Raw genomic sequence first — 14,759 nt, forward strand, 5'->3', positions numbered from 1 at the left:
ACCCCTCGGACTAGGGGACGAGTGGCTCCAATGCTGTGGTTCTGGTTCCACTACAGGACTCGGTGCAAAGAACGGAGTCTCTTTCCTAGGAAAACTAAAGGGCTTAGGGGTGTAAATCTCTCCCGCCAAGAAACGCTCGCCAAATATGGCGACGGCCTCCTTGACGGAGCGAAAAGGCCTAGAAGTGTCGACGTTGGAACGGTAGTCGACACGGGCGGGGGGCGGGGTTTGGTCATGATCAACATTGGGATCAAGAACTTGGGGTAGTTCTAGTTCCATATGGTGTAGTACTCTCTAACACAAAGACAAAGGTGAGAAATGGGGTGGTTAAATTTCAATATTGCAAGAGATGGGACAAAGTATATAGGATGAGACATTTGAGTTTTCTTTGCTTATAAGCCAAAATATGAGGGGAAGGAATTAGATGTTGGTATAGTAGTATAGTGTGTGTGTGTGTGTGAGGAATGAGATACTGTGATTTGAAGGTTAAGCCAACATGGGATTTTGCAGGGGTGGTAGGAGGTAGACAACTCAACTAACTTTCAATGGATGTGGTATTATTGCATACACATACATTAAACATAGGAAAGATCAAGTTAAACAACATTAAATATTAGTGAAGTGTGTGTGTGTGTGTGTGTTCTAAAAGTTGTGTTTAGGTTTTGGGCTCTATGGATTGGGATATTCCAACAACCTATGCTTGTACATACCCTTAATTATCAAATGATTGGGTTCAGCACACAAAGATTATGTGAGTGGTGCTGCTTGACTTTGTTATGGTGAAAACAAGAGTTAAAGAAAGAGATTGTAAAGATACTAATGATGAATAGTATTCTTGTAGTATAAGAATATCCAAATGGATATGGCCATGTGACGGGTCGGGTCAGGCGAGTCGGGTCGAACAAAGGAAGTTGCCCTCATCGTACCATACTAAAGTAATACTTACGCATAATATATAAAAAGATTTTATTCTACTTTACATATGAAGTTTTTGGTTTAGCATTATATTTTATTGAATCTTGATATCAAAATTATAATTTGAATAAAAAATTGAAAAAAAAAACTATTGTTTTTATATATTATGATAGTTTATTAGCAATGACAAATCACAAACAAAAAACTAATTTGAAAAACAAAAATATGTCTAAAGTGTCAAAAAATCGATCTAATGTATTATAATTGTACTTCTTGAAAAAGCGATTAAACATATTTGAACAATCTACAAGTTGCAAGGATTGTTTTTTAATTTTTCAAAAATTACAATTTTGGTCCCAAATGATAGAGTGTTGTATTTTTGTCCCATGCTTAATACGTTTAGTCGCATAAAATAAAAAATTATAACATTTCTGATCCCATAGAATAAAACTGTAGCACATCTAGTATCATAGGAAAAAAAATATAACATTTTTTATCTCAAGTGCTATCTATCGAACCAAATATAGTAAGCCAATAAACTATGAAACTAAAAGTACAAGTTCTTCTTTCGTAGCGGACCACAAATACAATTTTCCCTCCAACTTTTCTCCGTCTTCCCCCTCCAAAGTTGCTGTGGGGGTATTTTGGGTTCTAATTCTTAGTAAAATTCTATTCAAAAAAGAAATATATTTTTTACTTATAAACGATGATTTAGCATATTATTATATTAAATTTTTTATTATGTTAATAATACTCTTAATATTATTGTATCGGTTATATATAGTTTATTTTTATTATTAATTATATTTTAAAATATAAAAAATGATTTAGACGAAACGCGTGTTGGCATTCTATTGACCCTTGGAGGACGCATGAGAGTCACGGGGCTCCATTAAGTGAACAGTATTGGCGTTGGGTTGTGAAGAAGAGCCGAAAGCCCCACGATCACAAACACACAGCTCAACTCCACTGACTGAAAACAAAGTTTCGTTGGCACACTACCATGGCTGCTATCAACAATCACTCCTCTGTTCATCAATCCAGCCTCCGCCAAACCTTCGACCCCTCTTGTTCGCCTTCCTCTTCCTCCGCCGCCGCTCTATTCCGCCGGCCTCCCCCTCCCAAGGTCTCTTTCTTCTTCTTTTTCTACCATATATATCGCCGTCAAGGAAGTTATCGGATTTATGTTTCTTTCTGTTTAAATGTTCTTAGGTTTGTAGATTTTTGGGCAATCGGATTTCGGTTTCCCGGAGGGTCAATCTGGTGCGGGAGGCCTCGTCGTATCATTTTGGAATTGGTTGGCCTAGTGGTTCGCGGCGGCAGGGTGAGCTTTCCGGTCCACTGTCCTTGATTTGTATGAGTCTATTGTTTGTTTGGAATTCATAAATTGGTGTTGTTGATTCAGGTGAATTAGAGGATTGGTCAACTGTGTATAATCAAATTGTTCGAGTTCTTCTGCTACTTTTATGCTTGATTGTGGATTGGAAAATAATTGATATACGCTTGGAACAAACGAAGACAGTGTAGTTTTATTTTAGCTTTTCCTGTAGGCATCCGTCTCCAATCATGTTGATCACTTCCGTAGTCTTGCGTTAGAAAATTCAACTCTTTTGCATAATTCCAGATTGAGAACTTTTCGATGGGGGAAGGATATGAGAAATTAATTTATTGTTGTTTCTTACGTACATAAAAGTTGAACATTCCCTTTTGTGTCTACGCAGTAATTGTGTGATTTGAATCAACTATTATGTTTTCATTCTATTTTTGCCAAGATAATTTTGTATCCAAGTGGTAAGCCTTTCAGCTGTGCAGTGTGCAAATTGGGCATGAGTATAGATATTCGCTTAGAGTTACAAAGTTTTGTAAATTCTGAGTAGTCCGGATAATGTATGATACATTCAAACTCAAGTAAATAAAAGTATACTGTCAAGTTTTTAGAAACTGTATGGATTGTGCAGGTATAAAGGCAGTTGCCACTCCTGATTCGGCTTTGGAATTGCCACTCACAGCAGAAAATGTTGAGAGTGTGTTGGATGAAGTCCGCCCATATCTCATAGCTGATGGGGGAAATGTTGCATTACATGAGATCGACGGAAACATTGTAAAGTTGAAATTAAAAGGGGCATGTGGCTCCTGTCCTAGTTCTGAAATGACCATGAAAATGGGCATCGAGCGCCGTCTAATGGAAAAATTCCCCCAAGTTGTTGCTGTTGAGGCAGTTCCAGATGAAGAAACTGGCCTTGAGCTGAGTGAAGAAAATATAGAAAAGGTAGACATTCCTCCCACCTTTGCATGCTTCTCTTTCTTCGTAATGGTCTCAAGTTAATTGTGATATGTTGCTGTAGATTATGAAATTATCACCCACATTTTTGTTCCAGAGTCTTTGTAACTTTTTTCCTCCCCTCCACCATGTCTATATGCATGTTTCACCTTGGGCATATAGACCACAAGAACTAACAAAGTCCCGGATAATCGTAATGCTACTTTTTCTCCTTAAAAAGTATTCAACCAGTTTCCAAGACAACCCTCAATTTCTAATTGAGAAGTTTATAAATTTTTGCTTTTTGTTTGAGTTTGACGTGTAGATGCCCTCCTACATTTGGCCTTGGATATGGGGTGAGGAATGCTGTTTGTATGTTATATAGGGGTAGAGTGAATGGATATGGGGCGAGGGACACTGTTTGTATGTGATGTAGGAGTAGAGTGAAGCCCTTGCTCCTGGTCTATGTAATTGCCGTATGAGTACTACGCGTCCCTTTTTCTCCTTCCTAACTTCAACACCTACCCAAACTTCCTCTGTGCCCCACCCCCCAACCATTATCTCACACCACCTAGAATTAGCACTAACAAATTCCTAACGGAGCACCAGCCACTGCATAGCATTCTAAGTATTACAATCAAGTTGCTAAACATGCATCTCTTTATCTTTAGTGCCATCTTGTTCATTAAAGGCCTAGGTTCAGTTTAACCTGACGACTTGAACTTTATCAGGTACTCGAAGAAATAAGGCCTTACCTTGTTGGAGCAGCTGGTGGAGATCTAGAGCTAGTAGCAATTGAGGAGCCGATAGTTAAAGTACGAATAACTGGTCCTGCAGCTGGTGTGATGACTGTTCGAGTGGCTGTTACTCAGAAACTTCGAGAAAAAATTCCAGCCATTGCAGCTGTGCAGCTATTGTCGTAATGTATAATTTACAGATATCTCCATGCCAATTATATAGCACAAGCTCCTAAAATTGGAAGTCGGAATGAAGACTGGATGGAGGATTGGTGCAGTAAGTGAGATTTGAACCTTTACTACAAGTATTGGGCAGGTGTACACTTTAGCAGTAGCATGTATCCGTTTCAATGTCCTGCTGCTGTGTACATATAAACCGTGCCATTATTTATTATAGGATTTGCAGCTATTTACACAAAATATTTCTGCCTTCAACCTCAGGTTCTTTAACTTGGCAGCAGGCTGTAGCAGATAACATGTTATGTGCAACACGGTATAGTACATCATTTAAATCTCCAAAAACTTTCGGATTAGCCATTGTCGACATCTTGCACGAGAACACGTAGTGCCTACTAATTATGTCACCGCATCAGCTAAAACCACATTTTCTGTGCAAATCTCGATGTGAATTACTGTACATCTCCTGAAAATTGTTACTCTGTTTTGCAAGATCACCTCTGTTGTCTTGCCACAAATGCAATGAAGAAAACACCCTCAACCCTCAATCATAGTCCAAATGGACAGTGATCCATCACCAGGAAGCAAGAAAAAGAGGTAGAGAGAGAGAGAGAGAGAGATCACAAATGCAGGCTAAAAGTGAAATCATCTGAGAGTACTCCTGGCTTCAGCCTACCTAGTGAGGAACCAAAACGTTGGCAGCAGTTCATTGCGAATTGATGAATAGTCAGTTAAAATTTAGATCACTATGAAATATTAGAACGGCACCAATTCATCATAAATTCAGCCAACATTTGTTATTATTATACTGTTCAACGACAGTTCCAACTCAACCAACAATTTACCATCCTTCTACAAACAAAAAACAATGTAATGCAACTGAATACCAGGCATGATTCGTAATGTGATTTGATTTGGTTCTTCCAACATTAACAGGAAAAGAACATAGGTAAATTTTTACGACTGCGCTTCAATGTCTAAAGAGTGCCAAGGGTGCAAAATTTTAGCTTAAAGATCAGTCCCACTACAGAATGGCCTAATTCAAAAACCTTTGAACAGTGGAATGAACACTTATTGTTATCTTATTTTGTTGCTTAGGTTCTAGATTGGCTGGGGGGGGTCCTTAATCTAATGCGGCCTCGGGTGGACATTGCCCAGTCCATCCAAGATTTCATCTCTAAGTATTTATATTCTTAGACTTGCAATACATGCCCTACCAAAACTGTCTTCCAATGAGTCAGTTGCAGAATACAGCTGGTCACATTCAGATTGTTTCAGCAAACTGATTTACGTGAACAAGCCAAACACCTTCTCACTTCAAATCCACACCAAAAGGCAATGAAAATCATAGTCAACACCAATAAATGATTGAAAAGGAAAATGCAAAGGGTTCATGGTAAACATTTTGTAAAGATCACATATCTTTAAGGAATGCCTGCTAAATTACAAAGTTTGCACATGTTCGGGGAGAGGGTTATTCCAGCTAGTTAATTAACAATGTAGAACAGGGATAACTCCACTGAAAAGCACATCAGATGTTATACAACTGGAACAACGTGTATAATAAAAACCGAAAATGGCATGAGACTTCAAAATAATGTAGCTCGATAAAAACAAAATTTTGGCTACTTTATCCTACAACCAGATAACTGATAATTCTTTGTGATGCAAATCTGTACGAAGGGAAGATGGAAGAAACCCGGATTGCCCACCCACCTCCTGACAGAAATTGACTAATCTTCAAGGCCTTCTATAAAGCTGACAGTGTAGGAATGCCCTTCAAGTATGAAGAACTTAATGACAATAGAGCTTGATCAAAGAATCAGCACCTGCAGTAAACAACCAAGGTTGCCTTGGATGGAACTTACAGTCCAAAACTCCTGCAAAAATCACCACCAGGAATATTACAGTAATAGAACTCCTGTACATGCCCATTAATAGTTATGAAACTGTCCCATGTCATAGTACACTTCTATCAGAATATATGAACACATAATCAGGCGTGAATAAAACAACCGCCGCCTCTTGCACATCTAATTACCAGAGGCAGGAGGTCAGGATTCGTAGACTCAAGACAGAATCACCCACAATAAAAACAGACCGAAAATTACACACAAAACTAGCACCCAAAATCGTAAATATTTATGTTATCTGGCCATCTTCAAAGAAAACTTTCTGCATGTAAAAGCCACAAACTGTACCTTCACTAAATACGTAATCAATAGGAATGAAGACCATAGAAATCATGATTGAAAATGAAGGCACAGATTAAGAAAAAATTACCTCTTCCATCAGCACTGGAATGCCCTCGAAGAATCTCCAAAGGAACAATCAACGGATTCTGATTCATATCCGAATAAACCATGCCATGAAAAACATAAGCCGTGCAATCATCAGAGCAAGAGGCAAATAAAGGGTAGGAGCGATGGTAGGCTACGCCAGTAATGTCCTTCGGATGACACCTGCATATTTGAATCAGAACCATAAGTTAGAGAAAACATTAACTATGAGTAACCACAAACGTGAATAGTTTAAATTCTCTTTCTTGTTTGTTATGCTAACATCTGCTATTAATCAGCATACGTTGAACATGGTCACGATAACGAATTGCCATTTTTTGATAATTGACCGAAATGCAGCAAAAGCACCAGTATTGTAAGATTCCTGATAATAAGCAGCATACCATTAAAATCATGAACATGGTTTTCTTGTTCATATAAATTTCTAATCACCGAAATGATGTCAATAAGTTAGTTCTGAAAAGCTTCAAGATGTAGATTATATGACTTCAGCCATATACAACAACTTCAAACTATCACGGCACTCAATCAGCAATTTCATAACAAGAATCAATTGTTATGACATACCTGAGGACTCTGTAAGGTCGAGATGAAAGGTCCATGTCAAACCAACACAATTTTCCATCTTTGCTTCCAACAATGGCATTATCACCTGCATTGACATGGGGCTCAGATATGTGTAATTTTGCATCATTCACCCATAACAGCATGCATGTGTCTGTTCACCGCATGCATGACGTGTTCGTGTGTATATGAGAGTGAGAAAGACATACCACCAGGGTGGATAGCTACGGAAGAGATTTCACGGACTCCAGCTTCAAGCTTTTTGATAAGCTTCTGCTTTAACAAATCATAGACACGAACATCTTTCTTTGTTGCAGTGAAGAATATGGAACGAGTGGGATGGAAAGCAGTAGAAACAGGAATTCCTTTTGTCTTGAATGGAATTCGCTGAGTAAGTCCTTTGGAGAGTTGGTGAATCAATACTGATTGCGATTCACGTACAACTAGGTCAAGAAATAACAAGGTCCGAATTGAAACATACTTCCTATTATAACATCACCTCATCCCCCCATAAAAGAATAAGCTATTTCTTCCTAAATGTACCACACATACTAAATATTGACAGCAACTTTAGTTTCATGCACCATGCAGTGCCAATAACTACTTCACAGAGCATAAATTCTTGCACTACACACCACACTTCCACCAGTACATTGATGACAGGTATTTCAGGAACGAAGTTGATATATAAATAGGGCAACATAATGAACCAACTAATGTATTCACAGCTGGGAAAAGGATATCAGATGGCATAAGTGTTGAGAGATAGTCTCCTTTCCGATGCCATTCCACTTTAGTTACAGTCTGCAATTCAATATTATCAACACTTAAATTCAATGATTAAATCCTGAATATACAGCATCTTCAGATCCATAAGACAACTTAAATTGAACTGTGGAACACAATTAAGACATAAAATTACCTTAAAATGCTTCAATCTGATTCCACCATGCCTATCATCTCGAACCCAGTTGACAATAGACGCACTTATATCTGAAGTAGCAGTTGTAGGTGAGTTGCAAAAGTTGAGAGTTAGATAAAGAGCACATAACTTTTTACTCATACTCACCGGAATCATCTGTTGCCTTTTGGGGTTCAACATGGAGTAGCTCTTCAATCTTTTTCTGTTGTTCATGACTTCCACATCCAGTGTCCAAGATAAACACATCTTGGCCCCTGCAAAGATCAGTTTTTACATACACTGACATCCAAATTTAATAAAAAAAAAATTAAGACCATGCATTTATTCTTACGCTGCGACAGCTAAGATAGGAAACTCCGTCAGAGGATTCCATGCAACTTCCTCGATGGTTTCACCTATATCCCAGACCTGGAGACATCTTCCAGTTTCGACTTCCCAAATGCGAACAGTTCCATCTTTAGAACCTTCATAAATTACAGAATCGGATTAAACCCACTTCTAACTTCCACATTTCATTGAACTCTAAATACAAATGAAATCAAACCAGAAGCAATCCATTGCCCTGTCGATTCTGTACAGATGGTAGTGACGGGACCCTTATGGCCTTTGTACTCGAGATAACAAGTGGTTGGATATGGTTTAAGATCTTTACGGCTAGGCAGCTTGGGTTTCAAGGACTCAGGATCAATATTAATCTGAAACAATTGAACAGGTTGTAATTCACCATGAATTATAGATTTTTAGCTTCAAAAATAGTTTCATGGACCAAATGAAAAGTCAATCTCAAGCATCTAGATAAGACATTATTCGTTATACATACACGCTTTTTCCGAACTCTTGGGCATAGATAGAGGTCCAAACACCGATCAAAAGTTTCTCGAACAGCTTTCTCATATGCAGGAACACTTCTCAAGGACGTGTGCCTAAAATTTCACAAAGAGGTTAATTTTTTCATCTCCCACTACAAAGTGGCAGACGTAAAAGATCATCAAAAACTGAAGAAACAAAAGCCGGAAGGCAGTTACTGTTTTGGAATGAATTTAGGTCGGTCTTCCTCAAACATGAGCTGGTAAGAATTTATTTCTTCTTGCGTTGGGATGTATTCTGGAGAAGGATTGTAAGACTCCTCATGACCTGAAACCATACTTTAGGTTAGAAGAAATAATAATCCTCGATCATTGTGAAAATTATATTCGTTATACATAGTCAAGCATACTGGTGCCATTAACAATACCCTGTTATTTCAGGTAGAGTGTGTATTGCAAGCACACCTGGCAATTTAGGTTTTGGTGCAGGAATATATGCCAACCCCTGTCTTTCTGCGGGGGTGGAATCATCCCACAGCGCATAAAATCGAGGCTCTTCCTTGGGTTTATCATCAAATTTAATCAGCCCCTTCCTGATGGCCCGGACATATCGAAGAACCTGTAGTTCAAAGAAGAATATAACGAATTAGCAACTTATGATAAGTAAAGTTCATAAAAATCTTTTACAAATTAACTACATCTGTTTTATCTGAATCCACGATACGCCAGCTCACTGATCATTTAGAATTTTAAACTGTGGCAGGGGAAGACAAGATAAAAAGGTCATTTGAGTACAGAGAAACAGGAAAAAGATGGAAAATGCTAGTACTAACAAGTCCTCACTCCATGAAAATTTATTCATCTAATTTCTGTTTGCGGAGAATGGGCAAAGAATACATTCATAAATGATACAAAAGTATTGAAACAACTACTTCATATTCTCACACCATGAGGTTAATCTCGTCAAAACTAAAAACATATTAACCAAGACAAACACTGGCCAATTACTCGGGATATAAGTATATCTGCAAAACCCCTTCATTTATGATGCTAATTAAGATTTGATAGAAACCTACTCCTTAATCCTTAGATAGAAATGAAAAGGAAAAACTTAAAAGTTTCAGCGAAAGAAAATGATTTCATATTAGGCATGAGTAACAAGTTTGAAAGCTATCTACCATTTTACTCTCCCACTTTGAAGGAATGAAGCGTCTCTTTGGTTCTGGTGCATTAGAGAGGGGATGCTTAGCACCATCCCAAGCAAACCAATCAACATAAGGCTGCACGGAAGACCAAGATCATAAAGAGTTGTTTGAAGGAAGAGGATACATAATCTGCACAATCGATATTTGGGGGTAAAAAGAATAATAGACAGCAAAAAATGAGGAAAATGAGGACACTACGCACAGCATATGGATCGAAATCAGCATGGGGTGCCTTTCCTTTCAGTAGTCTGCGAATAAGTTTGGTCTCTTCTTTCGTCAATTCCACTTCCTCATCATTATACTCATCATATATCTTACGCCTAAACACAACAGAGCAAAATATGAATTAATCATCATCTAGCATTTGTTAGGGATGTGGCATATCCTAAGCGTACGTGGTTTTGCCCCGCAATAACATAGGAACTTCAATTCAAACAGATACTACTGAAGTTACATACTCACCAATTCTTTGAGTCATCAACACTTGCAAGAAAAGAATCCAGCTTACTCTGTCTTTCCTTTTTCTTGATCTTCTTTCCAGATAAATCATATCCAATATGTTCCTCATCCTTGTACCATTCCAAAGGAACATTTCCAATGGTGTTACGAGGTGCAACCTGATTTTGCCCCCAAAAAGCATAGAAAATTAACCGCAGGCCAGCAAGTAAGAACTAATAAATAGGACAGCTCTTAGCAAACAATATGAGTGGCTGACTCTATTCCTCAATAATGAAGTTTAAATTGCAAAAGGTGAAGTATAAATAGCTGCAAGTTAGACTAGTTTTCTCAGACCGTTTTTCTTCTTTTTTACTGTGGTTCTTAATTTTCCAATCTATTCTCTTTCAACCTTCAGTCACTCAAGAGATGGAACTGATATTCCTAGTAACTTGAAACAGGTAAGTCAAACAGACCTCATCTTCAGATGAATCACTCTCCTCAACTACTTCACGGGAGTCATCACTTCCACCATGGCTGTCTTCACCATGATAATCATCATTATCATCACCTTCTCCAAGACTGTCTCCACTCGAATGGTCAGTATCATCATCACTAGCACCAGTAGGATTACCACCATCACCTGCTCGCACAACATCCTGCCACAATATGAAATCATATTATCTAAGAAATAAACTAATATTGAAGCAGGAATTCATCGATAGTTGGACTTTAACATAAAGTATATACAACAATACATCTGTCTGCTGATGCAACAAAAAGGGTCATTGAGTTCCCCCATAAACATGTAAAATACAATTAGAAAAAAAAAAACTACTGAAACAAATAGAAATCCCATCACACAAACACAAGTCCATACCAATCAGTATAACAAATAGCCACAGAATCAACAGTTAAACTTATGTCTATTCAATTTATAGTATCAGTCCTTCAGGTTACAACCATGTAGAGTAACAAGTTTAGAAATTTAAGTTCAAGATACATCAGCAAAGAGAAGAGGAATTATGACATAATAATATGAAGTCCAAGTGTCCAACCTGGCGACCACCTTGAGCATACTGAAATTTGCGTTGATTACAAGAATGACAAATCCAAATTGAGAATTACCATGTACCTCATCCTCCGAGAGTTTACTTTGCTCGGATCCAGATTCGCTTATTGAGCCATTGTCCTCAGATAGACTCTACATAAAGTACAAAAAGAAAAATAAAATCATTTAGTTTGATTCTTGTTTATAAACATTTTTTTTCTTCATTTCGTATCTCAGCACTTCAGATGTAACAAAATAAATGGTCATACTCAGCAGCTCAGTCACCCAAAGATCATTTGGTTTGCAAATTCTAGACTACATTACATGGCCTCTTCCATAAACTGCACTTTACAAGTAATATTAGGAGTAGATATTTAACAAAGTTTTGTCCTTACATAAACAAAATGAAGGCTACATCAAAAGTTGAACCTAACATTCTAACACTAAAATCTCAAGCATAATCGCTCCTGCAAGCAAAATATCTTAACAAACTTTTCCTTTCACTCAATTTTTTTTTTTAAAAAAAATCCATAGTCACACCCAAGATGAACAGTCGCTTCCTACAATTACGAGCATGTGCAGCTAAAACTCTCAATCAAACAATTCAAACTATCGGCAGAAAGGGAATCCAATACTTCACCAAAACAAGTCATGGCAACTGAAAAACCACTTAAATCTTAGGCAATACCTCGTCATCATCCTCTCCAGAGTCCGAAAGGAACGGGGAATCTTCGGAACTTTCAGCTGCTGCCTCTGCTTCTTCAATTCTTTTCAGATTTTCTTCCACGTTTTTCTCTTTCAGTTTCTGCACCTTTTTCTCGGCCTTTTCATTCTTGGGCTTGCCGGAGCCGTTCTCCTTCCGCGGCCTCGGTCCCATTCTGCGTGTATTGAGTGCGTGTTGTGTGGGTTAAGGAAAGAAGGAAGCAGAGTGCAGAGGGAAGGGGGCAATTGGGGATTCCAATCTAGGGTTTTATTGGGGTTTAGCCGTTTAGGTGAGCTTTCAGCGACTTTTTGTTCTACAATGCGCTTTTCATATTCGGATAATGAAGTCACCTTCACTATGGTCTTCTTAAGGCGATTTTAGTTTTATTTGGGTTTCGGCCCAAACTTGATGAATGAATGGGCCACAACTCTCGTAAGCAATCTTGATGTTGCTGATAAATTTCAGTGAAATGCTGATATTCTCATGCATAAATCAATACATATATATGTTATTGTCGCGTTTCACAGCCGAAACGGACTATTGAAGAGGACCGCACGATTGGGAAGGCTCATCTGAGCCATTGAATAGGGCGCGATAAATTTTGGGGGCTGATTGAAACATCGAAGCAAAAGCGGCGTCGTTGTGGAGAAATTAGGCACGAACAGATTAAGGAAGGAATTGGGGAAATTAAGCTCTGATACCCATTTCTCATTTGGGCAGACAACAAACCACGTGGATGGCGGGGATTTGTGCGGTAGCTAGGGGAATTTGGAGTTGCCTTTTTTAACTTTTTTGCAGAACAAAAGAACCAACCAATTGCAAGCTGAAGACGAAGGAGGAGCCAGATCGTTTTCTGAATTTATTGTCATTTTCAGCTTTTGTCTTTTGTTAATTTTTGTTGCAATTCCATGTAAAAGGAGCCAAGGGCATATTTGGGTTCATTGTCAAGAAATTTAAAGTTTGTTTCCTTTCCTCTCATCTGTGTCTCTCTTTCTTCTCCCATCCCTGGTTCTTGTTTTGGTTATCTTCTAAATTTCTCCCAAGTTCATTACAGATATAATTATTGTTTACAAGTTACACATTGAAAAATGAGATAGTTTTGTTTAGACTCCCTTAAGATTATGGCAACCTGGAATAAGCAGAAAACGTATATCCGTGAATATAAATAGATGTTCTCAACAGGAGTTTTTAGTTTAATCCGTTCCCTCTCATACAAATTAAAAGAGAAGATCCGCGATCATTCGCCTGAAACTTAACAACAGTATGTGGCCATAGCTATCATCTTATTTTAGATGCAACAAGAGATGATAAGCCTGTCCTACCAATCTAAAACAAATATTGGCATCTCCACTGAAAAAGTGTATATATAAGTATCTTTAATTTCTCAGAGCTGCAGCTCATGACTTCTCCCGAGGTCGTATGTATGGTATATGATTAAAGTCCCAAGTTTGAAAGAAGCTGGCGCCATCTTGGAGTTTCCTCATCGAAGATGTAGGTCAGAGGAGAAACCAGAACCCCGCTACCTCCAATCTGTGTGAGCGAGAGAGATTTTGAGTGTGCTAAAGGCAAAGAGGAAAATGAGCGAAACCAACAGAATGAGAACGCCTGTGATGAGGCTCAGAAAGCACACATCACACAAACACAGACCAAATTAAAAAAAGCAGAGAGAGAGAGAGGGAGGGGGGGAATAACAATAACTAATAGATTTAAAACAAAATATTTCTCAAACAATGAATTTTAAGATCCTGAAGTCAACCCATGATATATTATCAACTGTTGAAAGGATGTAGTTCAATCCCCTCCACCACTTTAGACTTTAAAGAGTCTGTAAATGTCCTAATCAAGATCACCATAGCAAATACATTATTCTTGTATCGGCATATACAAACAGATGCAGAATCTAAATAAGATTTCTTACCACCCTGAGCTGCTGAACAGACTTGTAAAGTGCTTTTTTTGGTACACAAATAACTATGGCATAATAGTCTGCTACCACTCGTCCATCACGTTTACAAAATACTGGGCTAACAGTCGGTCCCTGCATCCAAAGGCATGAATGTGAATTGTTTGCAATAGATAAAGGATGAAATTAATAGACGGTGCCTGTTAGAAGGTATTATTATGCAGAGGAGAAGTTGAACCAATAACCTGTAACCCAGATAAAGATGGTTGGCCTAGAACTCGCTCAGCCACTTCATCCGCGCTGCTTCCTCTCATGTTTGCAGTTACCTGTCATGAGAACTATAAATAATAGATATAACATGGAGCGGCAAAATAATGGAGGAAACAAATTATTCGCACCGTGAACTGACCAACAGCCATTAAACGTGCCTCTAATCTCTCAAGCATTTCATGAGTGATATCAAGCACACCTTTTCGCTGGACCAATGACCTTCTACTAGCAACAAGAACAGCCTGAGATGATAAACTGAGATCAGAAAATATTCTGGAAACAATTAGTCTATACCAATGGCCATAAACATTCCTCAGATGAGATCTCATCATAAGGTATGAGATTTGACCAGCAAACATTGAGCAAATTACCTGACTTTCCAAGATAACTCCACCTTTAATTTCTTTCAAATTATTTTCTCTCAGTGTTGTTCCACTACTTACAAGATCCACAATAGCATCAGCTATCCCCATCTAAACGAGAGAGAGAGTTGGGGGGGGGGGGGGGGGAA

The 14,759-nt window shown here is 38.2% G+C and overlaps 4 protein-coding genes across 5 annotated transcripts in view; 1 reads left to right on the forward strand and 3 right to left on the reverse strand.

Annotated features, from left to right (window-relative positions):
• LOC105169101 (WEB family protein At1g75720) overlaps window positions 1-430 on the reverse strand; it is a gene marked incomplete in the record, with an annotated part of 1,066 nt that extends 636 nt beyond the window's left edge. Inside the window, 1 exon segment of the mRNA XM_011089392.2 lies at window positions 1-430. Within this exon segment, the coding sequence (XP_011087694.1) occupies window positions 1-279 (279 nt within the window).
• Window positions 1,793-4,445, forward strand: LOC105169102 (nifU-like protein 2, chloroplastic). Its single transcript, XM_011089393.2, has 4 exons — window positions 1,793-2,041; window positions 2,128-2,239; window positions 2,874-3,184; window positions 3,907-4,445. The coding sequence occupies exons 1-4, from the start codon at window positions 1,919-1,921 to the stop codon at window positions 4,096-4,098; spliced, it is 738 nt and encodes a 245-aa protein (XP_011087695.1). The 5' UTR covers window positions 1,793-1,918; the 3' UTR covers window positions 4,099-4,445.
• On the reverse strand, window positions 5,478-12,406 carry LOC105169103 (ribosome biogenesis protein BOP1 homolog). Of its 2 annotated transcripts, XM_011089394.2 has the most exons (18): window positions 12,061-12,406; window positions 11,457-11,525; window positions 10,798-10,980; window positions 10,349-10,503; window positions 10,089-10,206; window positions 9,860-9,961; window positions 9,147-9,300; window positions 8,901-9,009; window positions 8,696-8,798; window positions 8,420-8,570; window positions 8,207-8,339; window positions 8,023-8,129; window positions 7,876-7,946; window positions 7,697-7,757; window positions 7,163-7,390; window positions 6,957-7,041; window positions 6,373-6,551; window positions 5,478-5,969 (listed from the first exon to the last, which is right to left on the reverse strand). In XM_011089394.2, exons 1-18 carry the CDS (start codon window positions 12,247-12,249, stop codon window positions 5,884-5,886), a joined length of 2,283 nt encoding a protein of 760 aa, XP_011087696.1. In that variant the 5' UTR covers window positions 12,250-12,406; the 3' UTR covers window positions 5,478-5,883. The 2 variants fall into 2 exon arrangements, with proteins under 2 accessions (XP_011087696.1, XP_011087697.1); XM_011089395.2 differs by lacking the exon at window positions 12,061-12,406 and having other exon boundaries at window positions 11,450-11,525.
• Window positions 13,211-14,759, reverse strand: part of LOC105169104 (ATP phosphoribosyltransferase 2, chloroplastic-like) — a 5,024-nt gene continuing 3,475 nt past the window's right edge. The window contains exons 7-11 of the mRNA XM_011089396.2: window positions 14,620-14,721; window positions 14,377-14,490; window positions 14,224-14,304; window positions 13,994-14,113; window positions 13,211-13,605 (exon numbers count right to left, since the gene is read on the reverse strand). Coding sequence (XP_011087698.1) covers window positions 13,510-13,605; window positions 13,994-14,113; window positions 14,224-14,304; window positions 14,377-14,490; window positions 14,620-14,721 — 513 coding nt within the window. The 3' untranslated portion in view covers window positions 13,211-13,509. The remainder of the gene's footprint in view (window positions 13,606-13,993; window positions 14,114-14,223; window positions 14,305-14,376; window positions 14,491-14,619; window positions 14,722-14,759) is intronic.

Source organism: Sesamum indicum, linkage group LG8 (assembly GCF_000512975.1).
Source record: "Sesamum indicum cultivar Zhongzhi No. 13 linkage group LG8, S_indicum_v1.0, whole genome shotgun sequence".
NCBI lineage: Eukaryota > Viridiplantae > Streptophyta > Magnoliopsida > Lamiales > Pedaliaceae > Sesamum > Sesamum indicum.

Coding starts and splice junctions, on each gene's coding strand:
- LOC105169103 (XM_011089394.2), bottom strand. CDS start 12,249: ATGGGACCGAGGCCGCGGAAGGAGAACGGCTCCGGCAAGCCCAAGAAT. Junction 10,207..10,348: donor GTTGATGACTCAAAGAATTG/GTGAGTATGTAA, acceptor TGTTGTGTTTAG/GCGTAAGATATATGATGAGT. Junction 8,130..8,206: donor CCTATCTTAGCTGTCGCAGC/GTAAGAATAAAT, acceptor TGATCTTTGCAG/GGGCCAAGATGTGTTTATCT.
- LOC105169102 (XM_011089393.2), top strand. CDS start 1,919: ATGGCTGCTATCAACAATCACTCCTCTGTTCATCAATCCAGCCTCCGC. Junction 2,042..2,127: donor GCCGGCCTCCCCCTCCCAAG/GTCTCTTTCTTC, acceptor AAATGTTCTTAG/GTTTGTAGATTTTTGGGCAA. Junction 3,185..3,906: donor GTGAAGAAAATATAGAAAAG/GTAGACATTCCT, acceptor GAACTTTATCAG/GTACTCGAAGAAATAAGGCC.